Source organism: Thamnophis elegans, chromosome 10 (assembly GCF_009769535.1).
Source record: "Thamnophis elegans isolate rThaEle1 chromosome 10, rThaEle1.pri, whole genome shotgun sequence".
Lineage (NCBI taxonomy): Eukaryota > Metazoa > Chordata > Lepidosauria > Squamata > Colubridae > Thamnophis > Thamnophis elegans.
In genome coordinates, this window is record NC_045550.1 from 28,448,221 (window position 1) to 28,470,110 (window position 21,890).

Sequence of the window (21,890 nt, forward strand, 5' to 3'; positions counted from 1 at the left end):
TCGTTTCTGCCCCCTCCCCCCGGGGGCACTCTACAAGCCTCCTAAGGGCTATTCATGCCCTTTTTGGGGGGGGGAAATGGGCCCGTTTTTGTGAAAAAAGGACAGTTTTCTGGGAGGTTTTCAGAGTGCAAACCTTTTTTTAAAATTTGTCTCTTTAAAACCTTAGTGCGTCTTATACTCCGGTGCATCATATTCCAAAACATATGATATATATTAAAAAAAGACCTGATTTTACTATCAGGACTGGAGGTCCTAGGGAACTAGAGACTTGTTTAGATGGTTCCAGTATTCCACTTTTTCTGTTTAGGGTTTATATACATTTTTATTTTTAATTATCTGCAATGCTAATGTTGATTTTTGTATTTTAAATGTTATTTTTTTAAATAAAGTATTTTATTTTTTCATTTTCATAACATATAACCACATGTATACTATTACATAACCAATATCATATTGTATTATTAAATGTTTACATCAATTCATTTTACCAACAACTCCCAAAAACCAATTATTGGCTCTTCTACTCTCTATAAACCATACTTGTACTTTATCCATAACTTTATTCCCCCTCTCTCCTCCTCCTCCCTACCTCCTTTATTCCCTCTGTCATCCTTCCCTTCTCAACTTCCCCTTCCTCTCTCCTCCTCCCTCCCTTTACCACTCCTCATTTCTGTCCTCCTCTTCCCTACGCCCTTGCCCTCTCTCCTATCCCACTCTTCTTCCCTTCCCTTTCTCCTCTACTTCCCACTCTTCTCATTTACTTGGTGTATTTCAGTTTCTGAGCGAGCTCCATTTTATGTTGATTGTATTTATAATTCCTTTTCAATATGCATATTCAATTTTAACCTGTATTCTCCTCCTTTTTAATAAAAAAACAATATAACAGAAAAGTATACATATATAGTCATTGTGCTTTTAACCCCCCCCTCCCCTGACTAATTTTGGTCGAGATGTAGACCGGGTTACTATTCTCATCATTATCTTTATGTGCCCCCAATTTGTGATTCTGTCTTTTTATCTCAATAGTTTCCCATTTTGGTATATTTCATGTTCCCTCTCCATTTTTCCATATCTTGGATTAGATTACCCTTAATTGTCTCTAGATGGCAATCCTCACTGTTCAATGTTCATTACACTTCCCTTAAACTATTATATAAAATAACAAGCGGTAAACATCTCACTTTATTCACCATCTTATCTTCTTCTCCTTCATCTTTTAAATGTTATTTTTATGCATGTATTATTTTTCTTGACCATTGTACACATCCCAGGGTCACTTCTCATGAGATGCGCAGATATATGAATTGGATGGATGGATGGATGGATGGATGTAACTAATTATGTCTAGCTTTATTAGGCAAATATGATTCCCATCAATGCATAATTTATACAATGAGGTAATTAAATGAAGGGGAATGTTTTAATGGTATTCAGAAAGGGAGAACAGCCTCATGTTTCAGTTCAGTACTGATTATTTAGGACAGTTGTGCTGGAGTAAATCAAGACACCTTCCATTCTTGCTATCCATTTCAGAATTTTACTTAAATGTATTTGAAGTGTAAAGAAATGTGACATATATATTTAAATAATTTTCTGAAAAGGGTAGCTTGGAGAAACCCCAATTATGAGCAATCTTCTTTGCTTTGTCTTTCAGATGTTTTGCTGCTTCATTTTGTCTGTTCTGTTATGAAACAGTATTCTCATACTAGGCAATTAAGGAACTATCTGCTTTATGTGAATCCATGATAATTGAAAGCTGGCAATAATGCTGAAATGGAATGTTTATCTTCAGTCTATTTCATACAGCTTCTTTTCATAAGCTGTTTTTTTTTCACTGTTACAACACTTACCACTTCCATTTCTTTCCCAATTAAAACTCATGTAATTCTTATCAATTTACACAGGGACATTTTTTCTATTTAAAGTGTGATGAAAAACACTAAACAATGGAACCTTTGCATCCTAAGACTGATTTAGAAAATATTTTCAGGTTGTAAGAAAAAGTACATTGTTCTTTTAGATCTACAGTCTGATTCAACTGCTTAAAATTTCCCAACAAGATGTTCTGTTTCATCTGCATAGATGAACATCAATAGAAGTCTATGGGGCTGGCTATAAGTGTAGATATCAATAGCTGACTTATATATTGCTTTACAGTGCTTTACATCCCTGTATAAGCAGTTTACAAAGTCAGCATATTGCCCCCAACAATCTAGGTCCTCATTTTACCCACCTTGGAAGGATGGAAGGTTAACCCTGAGCCTGGTGAGATTTGAATTGCCAAATTGCAGGCAGCCAGCAGTTAGCATAAGTAGCCTGGAGTACGGTATTCTAACCACTGTGCCACTGCGGCTCATGCCAATCACTGGACCAGAATAACAGTCTTGAGAATCTACATATTTATTCCAGTATGCATAAACCAAGCTCTCATTTCTTCAGCCATTATTTATATGGGTTTTATATATATATGTATTTTCCATTGCTTTATATTCTTCTGAAGCAGCTGACATGGTAGTGAATCAAATATACTGTATATTCAGAGATTTGTTAAATTTCATTCTGTCCCTCTGATAAAACTAAGTTAATTAACGATAATGGAGGGTTTCAGAATCATGACTTCATAATATAGTTTTGGAATTCTCCTACAGGCTATGTTTGAACTGGTCACTTCAGAAGCCTCATACTACAAAAGTTTGAATTTATTGATATGTCATTTCATGGAAAATGATCGACTGAAAAAGATTTTGCATCCTTCAGAGGCTCACATCCTCTTCTCCAATGTTTTGGATGTCATGGCAGTCAGTGAACGGTAAATCCTTAAATGATTGTTATCGTGGGTAGAAACTTCCTCATATTCTCTGAAAGGGACACATAGTGATACTGAAATGGTAAGATTGATAAATCTTATATCTTTTGCATCAGAAGCAGCCACATTAAAAAAAACTACATCAGATGAGTCTACTTTCTTGCTGCTGTAGGAAAGTGTGGACTTAGTAGGTTGTGGATATTATAGATGTCACCTCACTGCTTACTTCCACAGTCCTGTTAAACTCCTCCTGCAGGCACAGTCAGAAGGGACAATGTGTTTAAGAACAGCCCTGTTTATCCCATATATTATCTCTAGAATTAAGGACAGTGTGTCTTTTCAGTGGAACATTGTGGGAAAACAATGCTTGGTTAGTTAGGTCTCAATTTTCAAGGATTAGATAGATTCATATGACATAAATAATTCCAGAGTAGCAATGTTTCAGAATTAATTCAAACTATTAAATTTTCTGGCTTTATCCCTATATATTTACCAGGTTCTTACTGCAGCTGTTATGTGAATATCAGTCATAATGTATATTAGTTAATTCCTACAGACAGACAGACGCACGCACGCACGCACACACACACACACACAAATAGGATTATATTACTCCTCATTATACAGCTACATCTTTTCCTGGGAATCAGGTCAAACCAGGGGTATATGGTCATGTATGCATGCTGTTCTCCCTACCCATGAAATAAGGGCAAAAATCTTTAATTTACAGAGAATAGTGTCAAGAATTGATCATTAATTAAAAAAACAAAAACAAGAAACTTTCACTAAATTCTTGACACATTATTTTTCCACAATCTGTCTAGGGATTAGTTTGTCTCAGCTTGAAAATTGTGCCATCAGTATATTTTGCTCACATTTTGTAATAAGTTACTTAAACTTATTTATCAGATAAAGTGAAAATGACTAGATTAATCATGTGTTAGTTTGCGCTGAATAATATTTTTTTAAAATAATGAACTTTCAAATATAATACATGGCTCAAATGTGGTCTAAAACAAATAAAGAGATATCTCCTCCAGCAATGCAATAAAAATGAATAAATGAAATGAATATTTCATTTTAAATGAATAAAAATGAAAATATTTTAGAATCTATATTTTACAAATTTCTATGCTTCTTGCTGGAAAGAATTGAAGCAAAACACAAACTGAAGATTCTGTTGCAATCCTTTGCTTTCCCTCTTTGTTGACTGCATGTTTTTTAATACTTATTTGAATGATTATTTGTTGATTTCTCATTTAGATTTCTCTTAGATCTTGAGAAACGAGTAGAAGAGAACATTGTAATCTCTGATGTCTGTGACATCGTCCATCAGCATACTGTTAGCTACTTCTCAGTATATGTCACTTACGTGTCGAACCAGACCTACCAGGAAAGAGCTTACAAGCAACTTCTGTGAGTGTAATTTCTCAAGCATGGTGTCAAGCCTGCAAGCCATCTTTTCTTTTGGACCTCAGGCCTGCCACACTTTCTATTATTCTACTATGTATTTTTCTATTGTGGGAAAATGGGAGGGGGGGATTATACAGAGTTGGGTGATATGTAGCCATAACAAAATTATTTCTAGAAAGCCAAGATCATCCCTTGTCTCTGCACCTGGCCGGAACTGGATGGGTGGAAGCTGCTAGCATGATAGTGGAAGATTGGACCAAGTGATGGACTTGTGGGTGTAGGGAGAGGATCTTGAACTGTCAACTGGGTGGGAAAACCTGGAAGCTTTCAGATTCAGGTTAACGTCAGGATCCAAAAGTATCCACAAGTAAATCAGTTTGAGGCAAAGGATTTCTCAAAGTTCCAATTTATTAAGAGAGCCATGTTGGCACATCTGGGAAAACCTGGATCTGAAAGCCAGTTGAAAGTTCAAGATCCTGCCTCTACACCCACAAGTCCATCACATGGTCCAATCTTCCACTGCCATGCTGGCAGATTCCACCCATCCAGTTCTGACCAGGTGCAGAGACACATGGCTTTGCTAATGAAACGATTTAACTCCATCATAGGAACTGGATAACCTTCAGGATCTTAATAGTTAGTTCATAGGGGGAATTTATTTTCCTCAGGTTTTAGGAACTCATGTGTTCAGTGTATAATTAAGTTAAATAATACAGCCAAAAACTGAACAGAGGTAGATGCAAGCATTTCATATTGACTCATCAGTGCCTACATTACAATAATACGGTTAAATCATCCACAAATATAAGTTCTAGCAAGAGCGTTAATTAATTAAGCCTATAACGTATGCAGGAAAGCAACCAATGGCAAGCCTTATGCCCATGGGAGGCGTAGATTGACATAAAGTCATTTCTGCACACACAACAGGGGCTTCAAACGGTTAATGGCAACCACCTCAGCAAAACACAGGAAACGAGAGTTCCAATGGCACAGTAGAGCTTTAAATGCAGAGTTTTGATCCACCTGGTGACCTGTAGATAGTAAGTGTCTCACAGTGGCCAGAGAAGGCACTTTATGGCCATGATTTGCTGTTGTTGTTGGATTACTCAAGGACCCATTTCAGAAGATCTTCTTTATTCTGAAAGCCAAACATCTTTTAGTTCTGCCGATGTAATTGTCTCTGCAATTACAAACAATGAAGTGCTAAATATGTGATTCATTTCATACCAGAATAAAAGGCAAAAAGACATGAAAGAGAGATATTACCTTTGGGCATTGTTCTGTTCCTCAGTCTGCATGGCACAATTTTTATAACAGATAAATAAAGGCAGGTGGGGGGGAGGGGAATGCATCGCCTTGACTTCCTTTAATCTTGGCAGGATACCTTTTCTTCATATCTACAGTATTGATGGAAGGACAGAATCTCTTTTAAGCTGTGAGCTCAGGAAATTATGAGATCCTTTTCATTGTGAGCCTTTTTGTGACTGATAACACATCTCATTTTACTAGGTTAATGAAGATTGGTTCAGAACATTGGATCAGACCATAAATGTTGCAGATAATTCTAGTCTTTTAGAAAAAAATCTTCATTATATTAAGAAGTGAACTAACAATTGTGAGCACATAGATAAAAATAACAATTAAAAAAAAGCTTGTAGGTTCCCTAATAATTGCAGCACCTTGCTCTTCTTGAACCAAGATGTATCCTGGTAAGGTCAGGAACATTTTTACCAAAGTCATTTAAGAAAAGCTAGGTGGAATCATATTTACAGTTAACATTCACAGTTAAAAATTGAATTGTTCATTGTGATTCATGCTGAAGTCCTCTGTACCAAATATAAAGATGGTTTTGTATTTTAGAAATTAAGTCAAATTGAGGTCCAGAGGAGGGTTAATAAATTGTGGACACTCCAAAACTGTGCCTGCTTCCAGGACAGTGTCTCATGGCCTAGGGGTAGGCAGAGGGGCAGAACGACCTGCTCTCCTTCCCCAACACCATCTCTGCAGCCCAAGGTCGGCCGGGACCCAGCAGGGTGGGATGGGGGGAGATAGGCGAGGGCTCCTTATGGGTTGGTCATTAAGGAAGATGAATTGCCAAGTGCCTGAATTTTGTTCAGACATTTGTGTGGGTGTTGCAGCAACTGCAACTTCAGGCAGGGGTTAAGTCCTTTCATAGTATAGCGTAGTGTAGTGTAGTATAGCATAGCCTTTATTGTCATTGTACATCATGTATATAACGAAATTGGATCATCCAGCACCATTGTAATTTTGAATGGTTGCTGAATGAATGGTCTTAAGTTGAGGACTATCTATACAAGCAGACTTCTGTTACTGCCATTCTGACTAAAATTTATTCCTGTGATTCAAGATTAAATTACTCCTTAATAAGTATTTAATAGCAGAGAACAGTATTTCTTGGAGATCTGTTACAGGATGGAAATTATTCTTGTTTTGAGAACAGTTTTTGCATAGGAAAGATAAATTCAGGAATTAGTACCACTGGAAAGAAAGTGGACTGAAGTAGATAAATGTGGTGAGCATGGTGTTATGGGACTTTACCCCTTCTTGCATCACTTCTGGTCAAAACATCGAATGACAGTGCAAACCATTAAAAAAGATCAATTGTAATTAGATGAGAGGTAGTGCATTCTCTGATTTTCTTTTACAGTGACTCCATTTGAAGTTGCTTCATAACCGAGAATTAAGCAACAAAACAGGGATATAAAGTCAATGGGAAAACTTTCAAAGAAAAGCTATTGTTATAATAGGTGTTCCATTATATATACAAATATATGTGTTGCATAATTATATTCCTGTTCCAATTCCGGGGCCCAATTGGCCTGTGGTTTTTTTCATCCATTCCTTCTCTTCTTTTTTTTTTTTTTTAAAAAAAAAATGGTGGCTCATCTGGATCTCATCAGGCCCAGGTTTTGCTTGAGCCAGAGTTTAGGATTTGCCTCAACTGTCTCCCAGTGATGATGGTGCAACCTGTTTGAACCTATAAACCAGAAGTGCTGAATCAGAAATCACTGACAGTCTGGGATGCAGCTTTCAGAGATGTCCAAATTATTATCAAACTGTAATTTTAAATGTGAATGAGGAGGGAAATTAGTAAATACATGATTGAGGAATAAAGGTTTATCTGTACTTAGTTTTACTTACATTTAAAAATAAGTTAAATTAAATTAAGTTTTTCTCCTGGTCCACCTGCTATTTTTTGGATTCTGGCCTGCGACATACCAAGTGCAGCACTAACTGAAAAGAGCTGTTTTGCGCTTTGACCTTTATATCTTTTTATTCCAGATGCTTCCCTCTATTGTAGGTCATTGTGAACACAAGGTTCCCTTACAATGCTGCCTTTTCTTGGCTGTGAGGAATCCAATAACATGAGCTTCCTTGCAACATAAACAAAACTTGTGAGCTGCTTTTCTGTACCACTAAATGACAGTAGCCATATCACTGACAGACTGTGCCTTCCAATGTGAGCTTCCCATCTGGGTCAGGTGCATTCTTCATTTCAATATTTCCAGCAAAGTTTCCTTCAGTCAAAGCACCTTATAGAAAGCTGTCTTCTATGACTATATGCACTTCACCATACCACAATAATCTGACTGTGTAAAAATGTATAATTAAGTCTCTGACTCAACTGCTTGGACACACTCTCCATTCACATACACCCCCACACACAGCATAGGCAGCTAGGTCTGCATATGTTACGCATGGGAAGCCATTACTTTTGCTTGCACATAAAAAGTCTATTTTTCCATTCTCCAATACTATAAATAGATTCAACCAAAAACCAACATTCAGAGTGCTAATATTTTTTGCACCACAATTTTCAAAACAAGACCCAAACCAAAGGCCAGGAGTAGTGAGAAAGAGAGTGCCATGGATTAAAAGAATAACATAGAGGAGATCAGCTACTCCTACAGGTTTGAAGCAAAAGGAAATAACAAACACCTCTCTCAATCTGTTTCGGCAGCCAAGACAAGCCAGCTTTCCGGGAGGTGATCTTACAATTGGAACTGGATCCAAAATGCAAAGGCCTGCCTTTCTCATCTTTCTTGATTTTGCCTTTTCAAAGAATCACTAGGCTGAAGCTGCTGGTACAGGTACAATAAATTTTTATTCTTCTTTTCATTCTTATGTGGGGCCACTTGTGAAGAAGATGACAGCATTCAAATGGGAAATGAAAAGCCAATAAGAAACATTTACACGTATTAGACTGTGAATTGAAAATCTGTACTAAATTAGCACCAAAGTCTTACACATGTATTCAAGTAGTGTTGTTCAACAATAATATCAACTTAACAATACATACCGTATATACATATGTACAGACAGATAGACAATATTTGATCTTGAATTGGAAAACAAAGAAAATCCCTATTAAAAATATCCTACTGTATTAGAACAAACTATACGGTTTCTATAAAGCAAGTTAATAACATTTTCCCTGTTCTTTGTGCAGAATATCCTGAAGAAAGTGGAAGAAAAATCTGAACGTGAAATCACTGCTCTTGAGGCTCACAAGGAACTGGAAATAGTAAGCTTGTTTATGTTTTTCACTTTCTTTTTTAAGGAAATGCAGTTTTTAATGAACTGAAAGTCTGGAAAATGTCTGACCATTCAAGCAAGTTTCTAAGCAGGAGTTGATTAGTGATGAGTTGACACACCTGTGAGGATCTTTAGAGGAAATGCATTTTCTGAGGAAAACAGATTCAGACTTTCAGATCCAAAGCTTTTGTCAAACACTTGAAGGTGATAAAAATCCATGGAGAGCAGTTAATTTAATTAGCTGCCACCATTCAAAGACTGTTAATAGGTCAGATTTGCATCTAGAAGTGCAGAATTACTTTTATGATCCCAAAATTGTAGAGTCATGGCATATATTTTTTAAAGTGTTTCATTTCATTCGAACTCCATTTTAGGAATCCCCTGAGCATGCGTCCTTTCTGATTAAATACGTACATATTTCTGGGCTAGGCCAAATTACAAATTTTACTATTAAACTGAACCAGTGTCTGATAAGTGAAGTATTAAGGTATCTGCCCCCCTTGGCCATGCAGGATGAGAACTCTGCCTCCGGTCTAGTCCATCGAGGTATACATATGACCTACACATATAGGCAACCAGTTTGGTCAAGTGGGGAAAGTGCTGGCCTAGAAAGTAGGAGAACCTGAATCCCAGTCTTGCCTTAGGTATGAAAGCCAGCTGGGTTACTTTGAGCCAGTCACATACTTTCAGCCCAATCCATCTAACAAGGTGGTTATTGTGGAAAAAAAATAGTAAGAGGATGGAGTATAGTATATTTGCTGCCTTGAGTTACTTATAATATAATGAAGGTGGGATAAAAATCTAATAATAAATACAAATAAATAAAAAAACTAAACACTTATTTCTATTTAAAACTTGTTATAAGCTACTGTGTGATTTTTACCACACACAAAAACCATTTATGACTTTACCTGGAGTGGGAGTACCTTATGACAGTGACTCATGTACTTATCACCATTCAGTTGAAATGCTACAATTTACTCTACATGAGCTGCTTTCAGAAACCACTCAGAAAGTGGGCTTGGTTCAAAACACAGCAGCCCATCATTCATTAGCTAAGATGCTAGGGTTATATTCCCCTTGTGCTGCTGGCATTACTTTGATTGTCAGTAAATTTCATGGTACAATTAAATAATTGGCTTTGATTTATAGAGCCCTATATTGTATCACCTAGTTAAATCCTCCATTGTCAGGCATTACAAGCCTGAGACCAAAAGAAGATCAATCTTGCTAGCATTATGAAAGCATGTTAAAATGGAGCTCTTTGTAAAGCTTTTGATTAGTTGGATACCATCATGTTATTTTATATAACTATGCATTCTCTATTTCAAATTTGGTAGAATTATTTTATATTTTATTTACATTATGGATGTTATACGCATATACTACTGACAGTTGTATGATTGGGTCACTATAAAAACTATATTTATTTAACAAATTTATGTAGCCACCCAACTCACATATTCTGACCTTGGCATGGTTTAATAATAAGAACTAAATTGCAATTTGACAGAATCCTAGTATGTTGAACAGTTCATAACATATTGCCAGGTACATACCAAAAGTAGCAAGTAAAAATATAGCTTTGAAAGCATTGAAAAATGATTTTTTGATTAGCTCTCTATATCACTGGGGCCAGGATCTTAATAGCATAGTATTAAGTCTTACAGCCAAATATTTTAGTGCAATTGAATTAGTTTGCTAATCCTGTTTGAATGAAACATTAATTTTAGAGGCATTTTATATGTCTTTGCCCATACATTAAAATCATATAGTTAAAGAATATTTTTAAATGTGTCTATATGCATAGTGAAAAAGAGTGACCAATCGCTATCCAATCTAAGTTAGAAGATTTTTTAAATAAAAATATAAAAAATGAACAAAAGAAAAACAAAGTTTCCCTTGAGTTGAGCTCAACCTGTGGTGACTCATGAACTTATCCATGTTATGTGTTTAACAGTAATATGGAGGAGATTTATCACTGCCTTCTCCCAGTGAATGAAATTATGACAATGGGAAGAATTTGAGTGACAAGAAGTCCTTAGAAGATCTTGGGGAATTTCGATATCACGTCACTCCTGCATGTTGAATGGGCTGGCAAATGCACCTACAATTATAGTAAAGGCAAATAGAAAAAGACTTCATTCATTCATTTCATTCATTTATTAAATTTCTATGCCGCCCAATCCCGGAGGACTCCGGGCGGCTTACAGAAATGAAAAAAATTAAAAAGAATTATTAAAAACAATTGGACACAACAAGGTTAAAAAGGGAAACACAACAAACACCCAATCAGGAGGGGGCTGGACCTCAATCAAGGGGTCAACAGCCCCAAGCCTGCCGGAAAAGCCAGGTTTTAATGGCTTTGCGAAAGGCCATGAGAGTGGGTAGGGCCCAGATCTCAGGGGGCAGCTCATTCCACAGGGCCAGAGCAGCAACAGAGAAGGCCCTACTCCTAGGCTTCGCCAGCCGGCATTGTCCCGCTGACGGCACCTGGAGAAGGCCCATCCTGTGCGATCTTATTGGTCTGAGGGAGGTATGTGGCAGAAGACGGTCTCGCAGACTTACTTAACTATAAATTAATCTAAGTATCTCTCTATTTAGATTGCCCTGTGTTGCTTGCCAATTGCTGTTATAATGCCCCTTTCATTTTTACTGCTGTGAAAGCTCCAAGGCAGGATCTTAGGACAAAAAACGCTATTTCTGAAATTTCCTTATCTTTCTCTTTTAGATAGTGAAGGCATGTAATGAAGGTGTTAGAAAGATGAGCCGCACAGAACAGATGATCAGCATCCAGAAGAAATTGGAATTTAAGATCAAGGTATAAATATAAGCTGGTAAATCATGATGAGAAGATAATTGGCTTTTAAGGAACATACAGAATTTTATGGAAGCAGGTTATCTGGAAAGTAGGATTTGGGGCTGTCTTTGCTTGATGAAGATAAATTGTGATCTGATGAATTTTGAGAAAAAAATATGAATGTAATTGTTCTAGTTTTCACTAAGTAGAACATTATTTATATCCCCTTTTCTTGGCTTATATTATAGAAGGACTAGCTAGAGTGAAATGGCTAACCTTTATACGGAATAATGAATTGAGGATTCAAATCCCACTTCTTTGTATTGTTTATTTTGTTGTGAGGAAATATTGGAGAAAGGAATGCAATTCATGCTGCTTTGAGTTCCTGACGGAGAGGGAAGATAAATCAAACAACAGATTCAGGATGTATTTTGAGGAATTAAAAATCTATTGTGAAATTCTAGGGAAATGGACTAATCATAAATCCTCCAGTGATTACTTGTTACTTGTTCAGATCTATACTATACTAATATTAAAAACTGGCACTGCATTTCACCTTTTCAAAGAGTGTAACTCTTGTTAATATAGGTCCCATCCATTCTGGGGTAGTGAGTAATAGTCCTTTAGTATCATTTTGTAGCCATGAAGACCACAGTCGTGCTATTAAAATTTGGAAGCTAACCATTTTTGAATACAAAATCTCCAGACAGATCACACTTTCAGCCCTTTTGATTATGTTGTTATCCCACTGTGATACCCTATTTTTATTTTGCCCCTGTTATACCTTCAAGGACCATAATGCCCCAAAGATCTTAGCCCTTATTTTAAGGTGGCAACTTTCCTTTCTTAGCAGTAAATTCTGCTTGATTATGATCTCTGTTTTATTTCCATCATTAGTCTGTGCCCATCATCTCTCATTCCCGCTGGCTGCTAAAGCAGGGAGAACTCCAGCAGATGAATGGCCCTAAAACATCCCGTACACTTCGTACAAAGAAACTCTTTAGAGAAATCTACTTGTTCCTTTTCAACGACTTACTAGTACTGTGCAGACAAATTAATGGGTAAGTCTCAATTAGATATGTTTAACAATTCTGGGAGAAATTATTCTTCATTAGTAATTAATGTTTATTAATATATTAATAATTACAAACAATAACAATATATAAGTATATTATTTATTTACAACAATAATATTTTAGAGCCTGTCTATCACACAAAGGATCTCATGTTACTATAGCCCTAGCTGTAGGCATAAACTGTTAGACAAATCTTTTTGACACTTGTTATTGTTTTAACCAAATTTGCTCTCTAGAATGATATCCCTCCATGGAGATTGGGGCTGCTCTTTGTTTCCTGGTTCTCCTCAAATTGTTAAAAACCTGATTATTTTTCCAGGCCTTGGATTATGATGGTAGTCAAGCTGCTTTGTGTTTGGGAGGGGCTTCTTTTGGTATCTTTTTCTTTTCTTTTGTGTTATGGGTTAGTTTGAGATGCTGGAAATGAGCCAGGGGTTAAAAATGGAATATAGGTAGTCCTCAATTTAAGACTGGTCACTTAGTAACCATTTGAAGTTATGACAGACTGCTTATGGGCCAGTTTCAAAATTAAAACCTTTGCACAATCTTCCCTATGATCAAGTGCAAAAATGCTACAATGCCCTCTGCCTATCTATGCCACCATCCTACCCCACCAGGTTCCCACAGGCCTAGCCGGATCACGATCAAACATTGCTTTAATCAGAGCTGAAGAAGCTTCTTGGATGAGAAGTGAAACGTCTTTAAAGAAAACCAGAAAGTCCAGTTGCCTTTTGAAAAAGCACTTTTGGGACAACCATGACCTAGATGACAGAGAATATCCATAGACATTGCTGAATCTGTTATCCCATTCTAATAGAAAACAAGGAAGTTAAAGGCATTTTAGGTGCTTTATATTTTTTTTGAAGCAATATCATAAATAGCTTTCCCAAATCAAAACAAATCAAATCTATATTATGACATGACAGCATATATTTCCCATATTCTCAATAATCACCTAGACCAGTGGTTCCCAAACTTGGCAACTTTAAGACTTGTGGACTTAAACTCCCTCTGCAGAGCTGGCTGGAGAATTCTGGGAGTTGAAGTCCACAAGTCTTAAAGTTGCCAAGTTTGGGAACCACTGACCTAGACTCAGGAAACCCTCCCCCACCCCAACTCCCAGAGCAATACAAGGTGAATTGGGCTACTTTCCAAGCTGTGAATTCAGTCATAAACCAGGTCATCTGATTCTTGCTTTTTATTGAAGTAACCCTTTAGGAGAACCTTGCAACAGAGAAGGGATCTTCTTATGTCCAGGTCTCTTTAATTTATAATTGAAATTAAGTCATTTATTGAGAAATATTTTATTCTGGTTCATCTCTGACAAGTATATTCTGTCTGTTTCTCTCCCATTTTAAAAGAAATTGTAACCCAGCCAATAATAATAACAACTGTATTATTTGCCTCAGTGACAAGTACCAAGTATTTGATTCTGCTTCTCGAGGCCTTCTTCGAGTGGAAGAGTTGGAGGACCAAGGACAGAGCTTGGCCAATGTATTTATTTTGAGGCTGCTAGAAAATGCAGATGACCGTGAAGTCAGCTATATGTTGAAGGCGTTATCCCAGTGAGTACAGCAAGTGATATGCATGCAAGTGTGTGGATTCTTTGAGTGAACCCATTCAGTTTGTTCCAGCTTAATGGATTACGGATGTTTAGCTTTTCCAGGCTAATTGGTGAGAAACTGCTTGTATGCAACTCATCCATATTCCATTTTTTCATTTGCATGCATGCATGCTCAGAAATCAGTTCAGAAATTGCTCTGTGTATAAATCTTAGCAGAAACTACCTTGTAATTTATTTTTATCACTAAAATGAGCTCCCCTTAATGTAATTGCCTGTTTTACAATCCCCATGATTAGGCATAGAAAAATTTACTCTCTAATTCTTGGGCAGAGCAAGAATGGTTTAGTTTCCTCCTCCCTCAAAATAGTGCATTTTTTTCCTCCATACTGAAATTAGAAAACCAAATGAAATTGCAACACCACCACCCCCGGTACCCCCTTTGCTGGGAGCTTTTTATTCTCATTCTTGAATACATGGTTCCAGAACATTCCTAAAATGAATATAAAATGTGCTAAGGAGCTGGGTTTTTTCCCTCCTTTTGGCTCCAAAACTATTGTTTGAGAGTAAAAATTTTTGTGGACATCCTGTATGCAAAGAAAGCTAATGCCACCCCATGATAATTGAATTTCAAGAAAAGGTCACATTGGGACTTTTTGTGGTAACTCCTTTTAAATTTCTTTTTGCTTTTATATATAAACAAACCTATTACGCTCAATTTCTGAAAACATTAAGCTTTGACTACATGGAATAATATTAATTAGTATTTCCAGTGCATCAGTAGATAATCATCTCCCAATAAGAAAGTGAACCCACATCATCAATCATATGTTTGGGCAGGGGGTTGGACTAGAAGACCTCCAAGCTCACTTTCAACCCTTTGATACTATGATATGTGTAACTGGAGGGTAATACTGAGGTTACTCTGTCCTTCTAGTGTTGAAACACAATCTTTTTTGCAACATCCTTCCACGCCTGGTAATTCCATGTCTCTTTGGGAAGTGATACATGTTAAAAGTACATTCATATATTAAAGGATGTTGACCATATTACAATATTAACACGTAATCGGTATTAATCCAGATGGGCAGCAGTGGGTCTGAGTCAGATTCCTTTATGCATTTTATCCTTATAGAATAATGAGACAGCCAGATTTTCTTCTGAGGTGTTTAATAAACGTAGACAATTTTTTTGTGTGGAATTAATCCCATTTAAAATCATAAGAAACATACTTGGTACTTTTTGATCCCCATATATTTGTTAATAGGAGCTTTTGCAACTCTTTATTTCAGGTTTTTGGCAAAAGTCATATCCAAAATAAATTTCAATGCTGACAATAATTCAGGGATTTGGGAGGGTGTTAAAGCATGTGGACCAGTTTTTTCCCAGGGTAATTTGACCATTTCATTTGCTGAGGTCTGCTTCAAAAGGCAGATGGAACATTTTATGAGAGGTTTAGAAATCTATAGATTTAGTCTAATAAACATGATTATGATTGTTATGCAGTTCTGTAGAACTCCTTATATAATTGAATTTGATCTTCTTTAAACCTTGGTTATTTATGTACAGGATAGTTTTAACTACTGAAACAATTAACACTCAAGTCGTTGCATTTAATTCTTCTATTTTATTCCTACTTTAGTTAGCATGTATTTATATAGCTTGGATAATTTATATAGCTTGGATTTACATCCAAGCTATATAAATTCAGGCTAGGAACCATAGTAAATATTGTATATTCTGTTCTGAAATAAAAGTACATGCTCTTCATAGTCAGTCCTTTATGTCTGAGTTACAGGTTTATTGTATCCTGTCTAATTTGAAATTAGGAAAGGGAAACCACCAGTGGTGAAATTCAATTTTTTTTACTACCGGTTCTGTGGGCATGCCTTGGTGGGCATGGCAGGGGAAGGATACTGCAAAATCCCCATTTCCTCCCCACTCTGGGGCCAGCCATAGGTGGTATTTGCCGGTTCTCTGAACTACTCAAAATTTCCACTACCAATTCTCCAGAACCTGTCAGAACCTGATGAATTTCACCCTGGAAACAACTGCTTTATTTTCAGAAAGCAATGCATACTTTAAGCAAGAGTTGACAAGTAAGAGGAGTATGTAGTGGAATTTACATTTTTGTAGTCTTATGTTTTTGAAATATGCTCCATTTTCACAGATATTTGTAGCTGTGCACCGCTTATTGCATTACATTCTGCAAGGCATTCTAACAAACTGTCAGTTGTTGTGAGACACCCAAAGTTCCTTAAGATGGATGGCCATATATATGTTTTAAATACATAAGTGCAGATGAGTCATTTTGCAGATGCATGGCGTGAGAAGGGGAATGATAAAGTGCCTATAGATTTACAAATATGTTTACAGATGCTGAAGCATTCAGTATTAAGGTGAAGACCTAATGCTGTGTATGCAGCAAGAAAAAATATTTTAAGTGAAGGAATAATGATGATGATGATGATGTAACTGCATTATTGCATATCTTATGGTCACTGGACTTATAGAAAAGAAGTGTTACGAGCTTTCTGATTCCTCCATAAATGGACTAAAATATATATTTATCTAAACAGAAGAAAAATATACAAATTGGCAGGAACAATTAATTGTAAGAGTTGCATGATTTCTAACCCTTCCAAAAGTGCATGGAAAACTCTGACTGCTGTGATATCTTCCTGTATGTGTCACATAGAAGCGAAATGAAACGCTGGATGATTTTGCTGGCTCCAAATCGAAGAACAAAGTTTGTTTCCTTCACATCCAGGCTTATGGGTAAGTGAAAAAGAAGGTGCTATCCAAACAGGTTGGAAAAAGATGCTATACCTTTCTTCTTTTATTGGATTTTAGCAATGTCAGTTCTAGACTTTAAATCAGGATGGGTATCATTGATTGGGAAAGCCAGTTGGGTGTAGTGGTTAAGGCACCACACTAGAAACAAGGAATTGCTGAGTTCTAGTTGTTCCTTAGGGACAGAGCCAACCTCTGTGCCTAAGAGGGATTCTGGATCAGTCTCACTCTAGAACAGTGTTTCTCAACCTTGGCAACTTGAAAATGTCCGGACTTCAACTCCCAGAATTCCCCAGCCAGCAATCGCTGGCTGGGGAATTCTGGGAGTTAAAGTCCGGACATCTTCAAGTTGCCAAGGTTGAGAAACACTGCTCTAGAAGAAGTCAGTAACAAACTACTTATGATTCCCGCACACTGTGTTTTTCATGCAAACCATTCAAAGTGGACATCAGCATTTCATTAACTCCTAATTCTGTTAAAGATACCCATGCAGTTCCCTCTCATAAATGATTAGCAAGCTAAATTAATTTCCTTCCCTTTAACAGATTGCCCTCAAGTACAATGTGTCCATCCTTACGTGGCCCAGCAACCAGATGAGCTTTCATTGGAATTGGCTGATGTTCTCAACATTCTGGAAAAGACAGACGATGGTAAGAGCAACAAGACTTATGCAGAGTCATGTCTGACTAACGGTGGCGCAGTGGTTTGGGTGCAGTACTGCAGGCCACTTCAGCTGACTGTTATCTGCAGTTCAGCGGTACTAATCTCACCCGCTCAAGGTTGACTCAGCCTTCCATCCTTCTGAGGTGGGTGAAATGAGGACCCAGACTGTGGGGGCAATATGCTGACTCTGTAAACCGCTTAGAAAGGGCTGAAAGCCCTATGAAGTGGTATATAAGTCTAACTGCTATTGCTATTGCTATGTCCCCATTCCATTACAATGGAAACTATTTTATTTGCATTATTAAGGATGGGAGACTGCAGTATATTTGAGCATTCCAGTAGTCGTGGCCCAAGGAAATGAATATGTGTATACTTTGTCATACTCTTAATTAAAACTACAGTAATACTAAGATATTTCAGTGTAATGAAACTGTATTCTTACATTTTCTTTAAGTAGGATCTGTTTCATACTTAAGATGGTATAGTCCAGTGTTTCTCAACGAATGCTGGCTGGGGAATTCTGGGAGTTGAAGTCCAGACATCTTCAAGTTGTCAAGGTTGAGAAATACTGGTATAGTCACCTTCACAAAACATCCTAATTAATAAAATACTTTCTGCATATTGAATTATTAAGCTGATATGAATTTGATCTCTTATTAGTACATTTCTTCTACCATCACTATCTTGTCTTTTATTATAGGTTGGATATTTGGGGAACGTTTGCATGATCAAGAAAGAGGTTGGTTCCCCAGTTCTATGGGTGAAGAGATTATGAATCCCAAGATTCGATCTCAAAATTTAAAGGAATGTTTCCGAGTGCACAAAACTGATGACAGTCAGAGGAGGAAGATGGGCAGCAGGAATAAACAATGATCATTGCGGAGTCGTCTGGTTTTCAGAAGTTATTTATGGCAGAAGCTGAGACAATGAAATTTTGTGCTTGAGAGAATGCACATGAATCATATTTTGGCAAGCAAATCCTTTCACCTATGAAACATCGGGCTTCCTTGCATTCTCATTACAAGTTGCACAGTCTTTCTGAAGACAGACTGAAAAGAAGAGGGGCTGTCATTCACCTGTACAGATGTAGAAGCTGTAAATGTCTTTCCTAATGTACTGCATACTCTGAAGATTGTAAATTTATTAACTCTGCATGATGAAGAAACTAATCACTTGAGCAACTGGGAAAATTGTGTCACTGTCCGTAAATCCAGCTACTTGGTTCTTTAGCATCTTATCCAATGGTACAAAAAAGTGCAGCATTTGATTTTAAGGAAAGATAATGAAGTTGTGGACAATACTACATTGAAAGTTTATACTATAAATGGTCAACTTCCATATTTCTATACTTAGGAAGTTTCTCCTAGGACCTGAGTTTGAACTGCTCATGTGATAAACTAGTTTCTTCTTATGTTTTGGAAGAAAGGTGGAGGTAACAAAAAGATTAGGAAGTGCAATGTTATGTAGTTAAAATGCACCACAATATTTATTTTGTCTTGGTTATGAGATTCAAAGTTCTAGAAGGTAAGATTGAATCATGCAAAGTACATTTTCTAAAATAGGGATCAGTTGGTTCCAATTGGGAACTCAGATTATCATCCTTCTATTTTATTGACCTGTGTAGTCTACTCTTCTCAAAATGATGTATGTCAAACCACATTATGCAGGGACAATACTGAATTAATTATTCTGTTATATAAGAACCATTACTCCCTGTCTAAGCAATCACTAACTGCACTTACTTATCCAAACACCAGTTATCTCATACATTTACCACTGGCAACCAGACAGAGTATAGCTGTGTTTGGAGTTAGTGCCAGAATGGGGAGTATATTAAGGTAGGGGTTCCCAACCTCTGGGCCACAGCTTAGTACCTGCTGTGGCTTATTTGGAATTGGGCCATGTGAGTGGCTTGCCAGAACACAAGTGGTGTGCTGGCAGGCAATCGCATGTGTGTATGCCGGCCCTCTGCTGTGTAAGTCGAGCTGCACCCATGCATGTTGGCCCACCACTTGCACAAGGGCTGCATGTCCGTGCACATTGGCCAGCCACTCACACAGCTCAGTTCCCCTCCCCAACCAAGCCGCCAAGTCAGAAAGATTGGGGACCAATGTATTAAGGGGTTTGTCCTAAGCAAATGCTGCACTAAACTGTATAAGAGAATTCAATATTTGAGACAATATCCCTTGAAGAGTTTTCCCTGCTTGAGTCTCTTGCATACACTGAAGCGTTTGCATATGCTGAAAAAAGTAAAAGAAAAGCAGAGAACATGTTTTCACAGCCAAATAAGCTATTCATAACATTCCAGATGGGTGCTACATCTGGGAAGCATCGGTAACTCATTGAGAGTCAGAACAATAAAGTTCTGTCTTTTGCTCCTTTGCTCTGCCATTGTGCACCAATAACAGCCAATGCCCATGCAAAGAAATTCAGTGGACCTGAGACAAAAGGTGGATGTTTGTATTAAATGTCTCCAAAGTTGTATCAAAGTAATAGAAATGTGGTTTTACTCATTTGTTGTGCACCCTTAGCAAAGTGCATGAAGTCTGTACTTTAAACTTGTGTACAGGAAAGTCTTGAGCCAAAAGAACAAGAAATGTCTGATCATTTTAATACAGAGCCATAAACAGCATCAAGATCCTTTTCATTTTGGAAAAGCCACATGGTCAGCTATGGTGCCGAGCCTAATAGATTAACAGGTTGTAAAACATTTTGCATATTAAAAATGTTACAGAAGCAATTATCAAGAAGCATTTATTTATATATTCCTAAAATAATTTATTAAATGACCTTTCTGCAAGGCACAAATATAACGAAGTGTTAATTTGCTCAAAAACGAGAGGGTTTTTTAAGAGATGAAACTGCTGCATAATAAGAAAAGCCATTGGTCCAAATGATTCTTTTCTATATTATCACTAACACCAATTTTTAGAAGTAAGACTGTTCAGCTTGAAAGGGTAGAGCGTGAATATATGAAAACTTTTGTAATCATTATATTAGGAAAAACCCTCACTCACTCATATGTTCCCAGCCAATGTAGTTGTGACCAGTATTATTAAAATATGATCCTAGTGTTTCATTATTACCAAAATTAGAATTTTCCAAATTGCATTAAGGTGGTTTTTTTTAGCTATACTGATACATATCTAAAAATACTAAAGTGGCTGAGTTTTGGAGGGAAGCGTCCATTCCCGTCTCACAATGTTAATCTAATGCCAGCCATGCGTTGCTTGTGCCATTGCTGTGCCTTGGAGTAATTTACTTGCAAAATAATTACGGAGATAAGATTGTATAAAAACATGAAAATATCACCTAAAAGTTGTAGCAATGTACAAGTCAGTTCCTATAAAGATGACTTGGTAATGTTAGCTGGACTTTATGGAAGTTTAGCCCCATATACATTCATAGGGTTAGGTTTGGGGAAGAATCCTGTAAGCAATAGAAAAAAGCCATCTTTCAAAGGATCTCTTGTTATGCCTGAATAAATATTAGGTATATTAATATCTGTGATATATTAATATTTTAGAGAAGGAACGAGGAACCTATGATTCTCTGGATGTTCAGCTATAATTCCCAGAATCCATGACAATTCATCAGGATGGCTGGAACTGGGGAAAATTTGGAGCCCAACAATTGCGATCCACGTCAACATACTTTTAAGAACAATTTAAGATTGAATACTCTGAGAAGCTATTCCAATATCTAAGGGAGCATAGATAAATCCTGGCAGAGAAAGCTCTTTGTAAATGGAAAGAAGAGCTCATTTTAGGTTAGATGATGTGATACAGTATAAAGTCTAAGGATGGTTTAAGCCAAATCTACCACTGGAAAGTTTCAACCTCCTTTTTAAATCTACCAAACCTATGCAACAGAACTGTGCAAAAGCTTATCTTAAGTGGCTGCATGGCTCATAGGAATGGCCAGAGTGGTTCTAACCTCACAAGCCAGTAATCAAGTACCCCTTGACACAAACTAATCTACAACTGAGATAATATGCTACTTCACAATGAACTCCCAAACCAATTTGAGAGGTGAGTAGAGTTTCACACTGATGTTTATAGTAGTTGCACCACTCTGTCATATATTATTGGTCAAATAAATAGAAGTGCATGTTCGTAAGGGTATGCAATAAATGATGCTGTTGTTCTACACAAACAAAGGAAAAGTTTGTATAGTTTTTTTTCAACCTTAGTGTTCCTCATCTCTCCCCCAAATTATATT

The 21,890-nt window shown here is 37.0% G+C and overlaps 1 protein-coding gene across 2 annotated transcripts in view; it reads left to right on the forward strand.

Moving 5' to 3' along the window:
- NGEF (neuronal guanine nucleotide exchange factor) overlaps positions 1–19,927 on the forward strand; it is a 71,171-nt gene extending 51,244 nt beyond the window's left edge. The window contains exons 7-16 of one of the 2 annotated variants that reach the window (XM_032225282.1): positions 2,649–2,809; positions 4,070–4,222; positions 8,202–8,331; positions 8,691–8,765; positions 11,508–11,597; positions 12,474–12,637; positions 14,014–14,217; positions 16,912–16,991; positions 17,552–17,656; positions 18,370–19,927. In XM_032225282.1, the coding sequence (XP_032081173.1) occupies positions 2,649–2,809; positions 4,070–4,222; positions 8,202–8,331; positions 8,691–8,765; positions 11,508–11,597; positions 12,474–12,637; positions 14,014–14,217; positions 16,912–16,991; positions 17,552–17,656; positions 18,370–18,542 (1,335 nt within the window). In that variant the 3' untranslated portion in view covers positions 18,543–19,927. The remainder of the gene's footprint in view (positions 1–2,648; positions 2,810–4,069; positions 4,223–8,201; positions 8,332–8,690; positions 8,766–11,507; positions 11,598–12,473; positions 12,638–14,013; positions 14,218–16,911; positions 16,992–17,551; positions 17,657–18,369) is intronic. The other variant, XM_032225283.1, reaches the window with a different exon arrangement.
- The last annotated feature ends 1,963 nt before the right edge of the window (positions 19,928–21,890 follow it).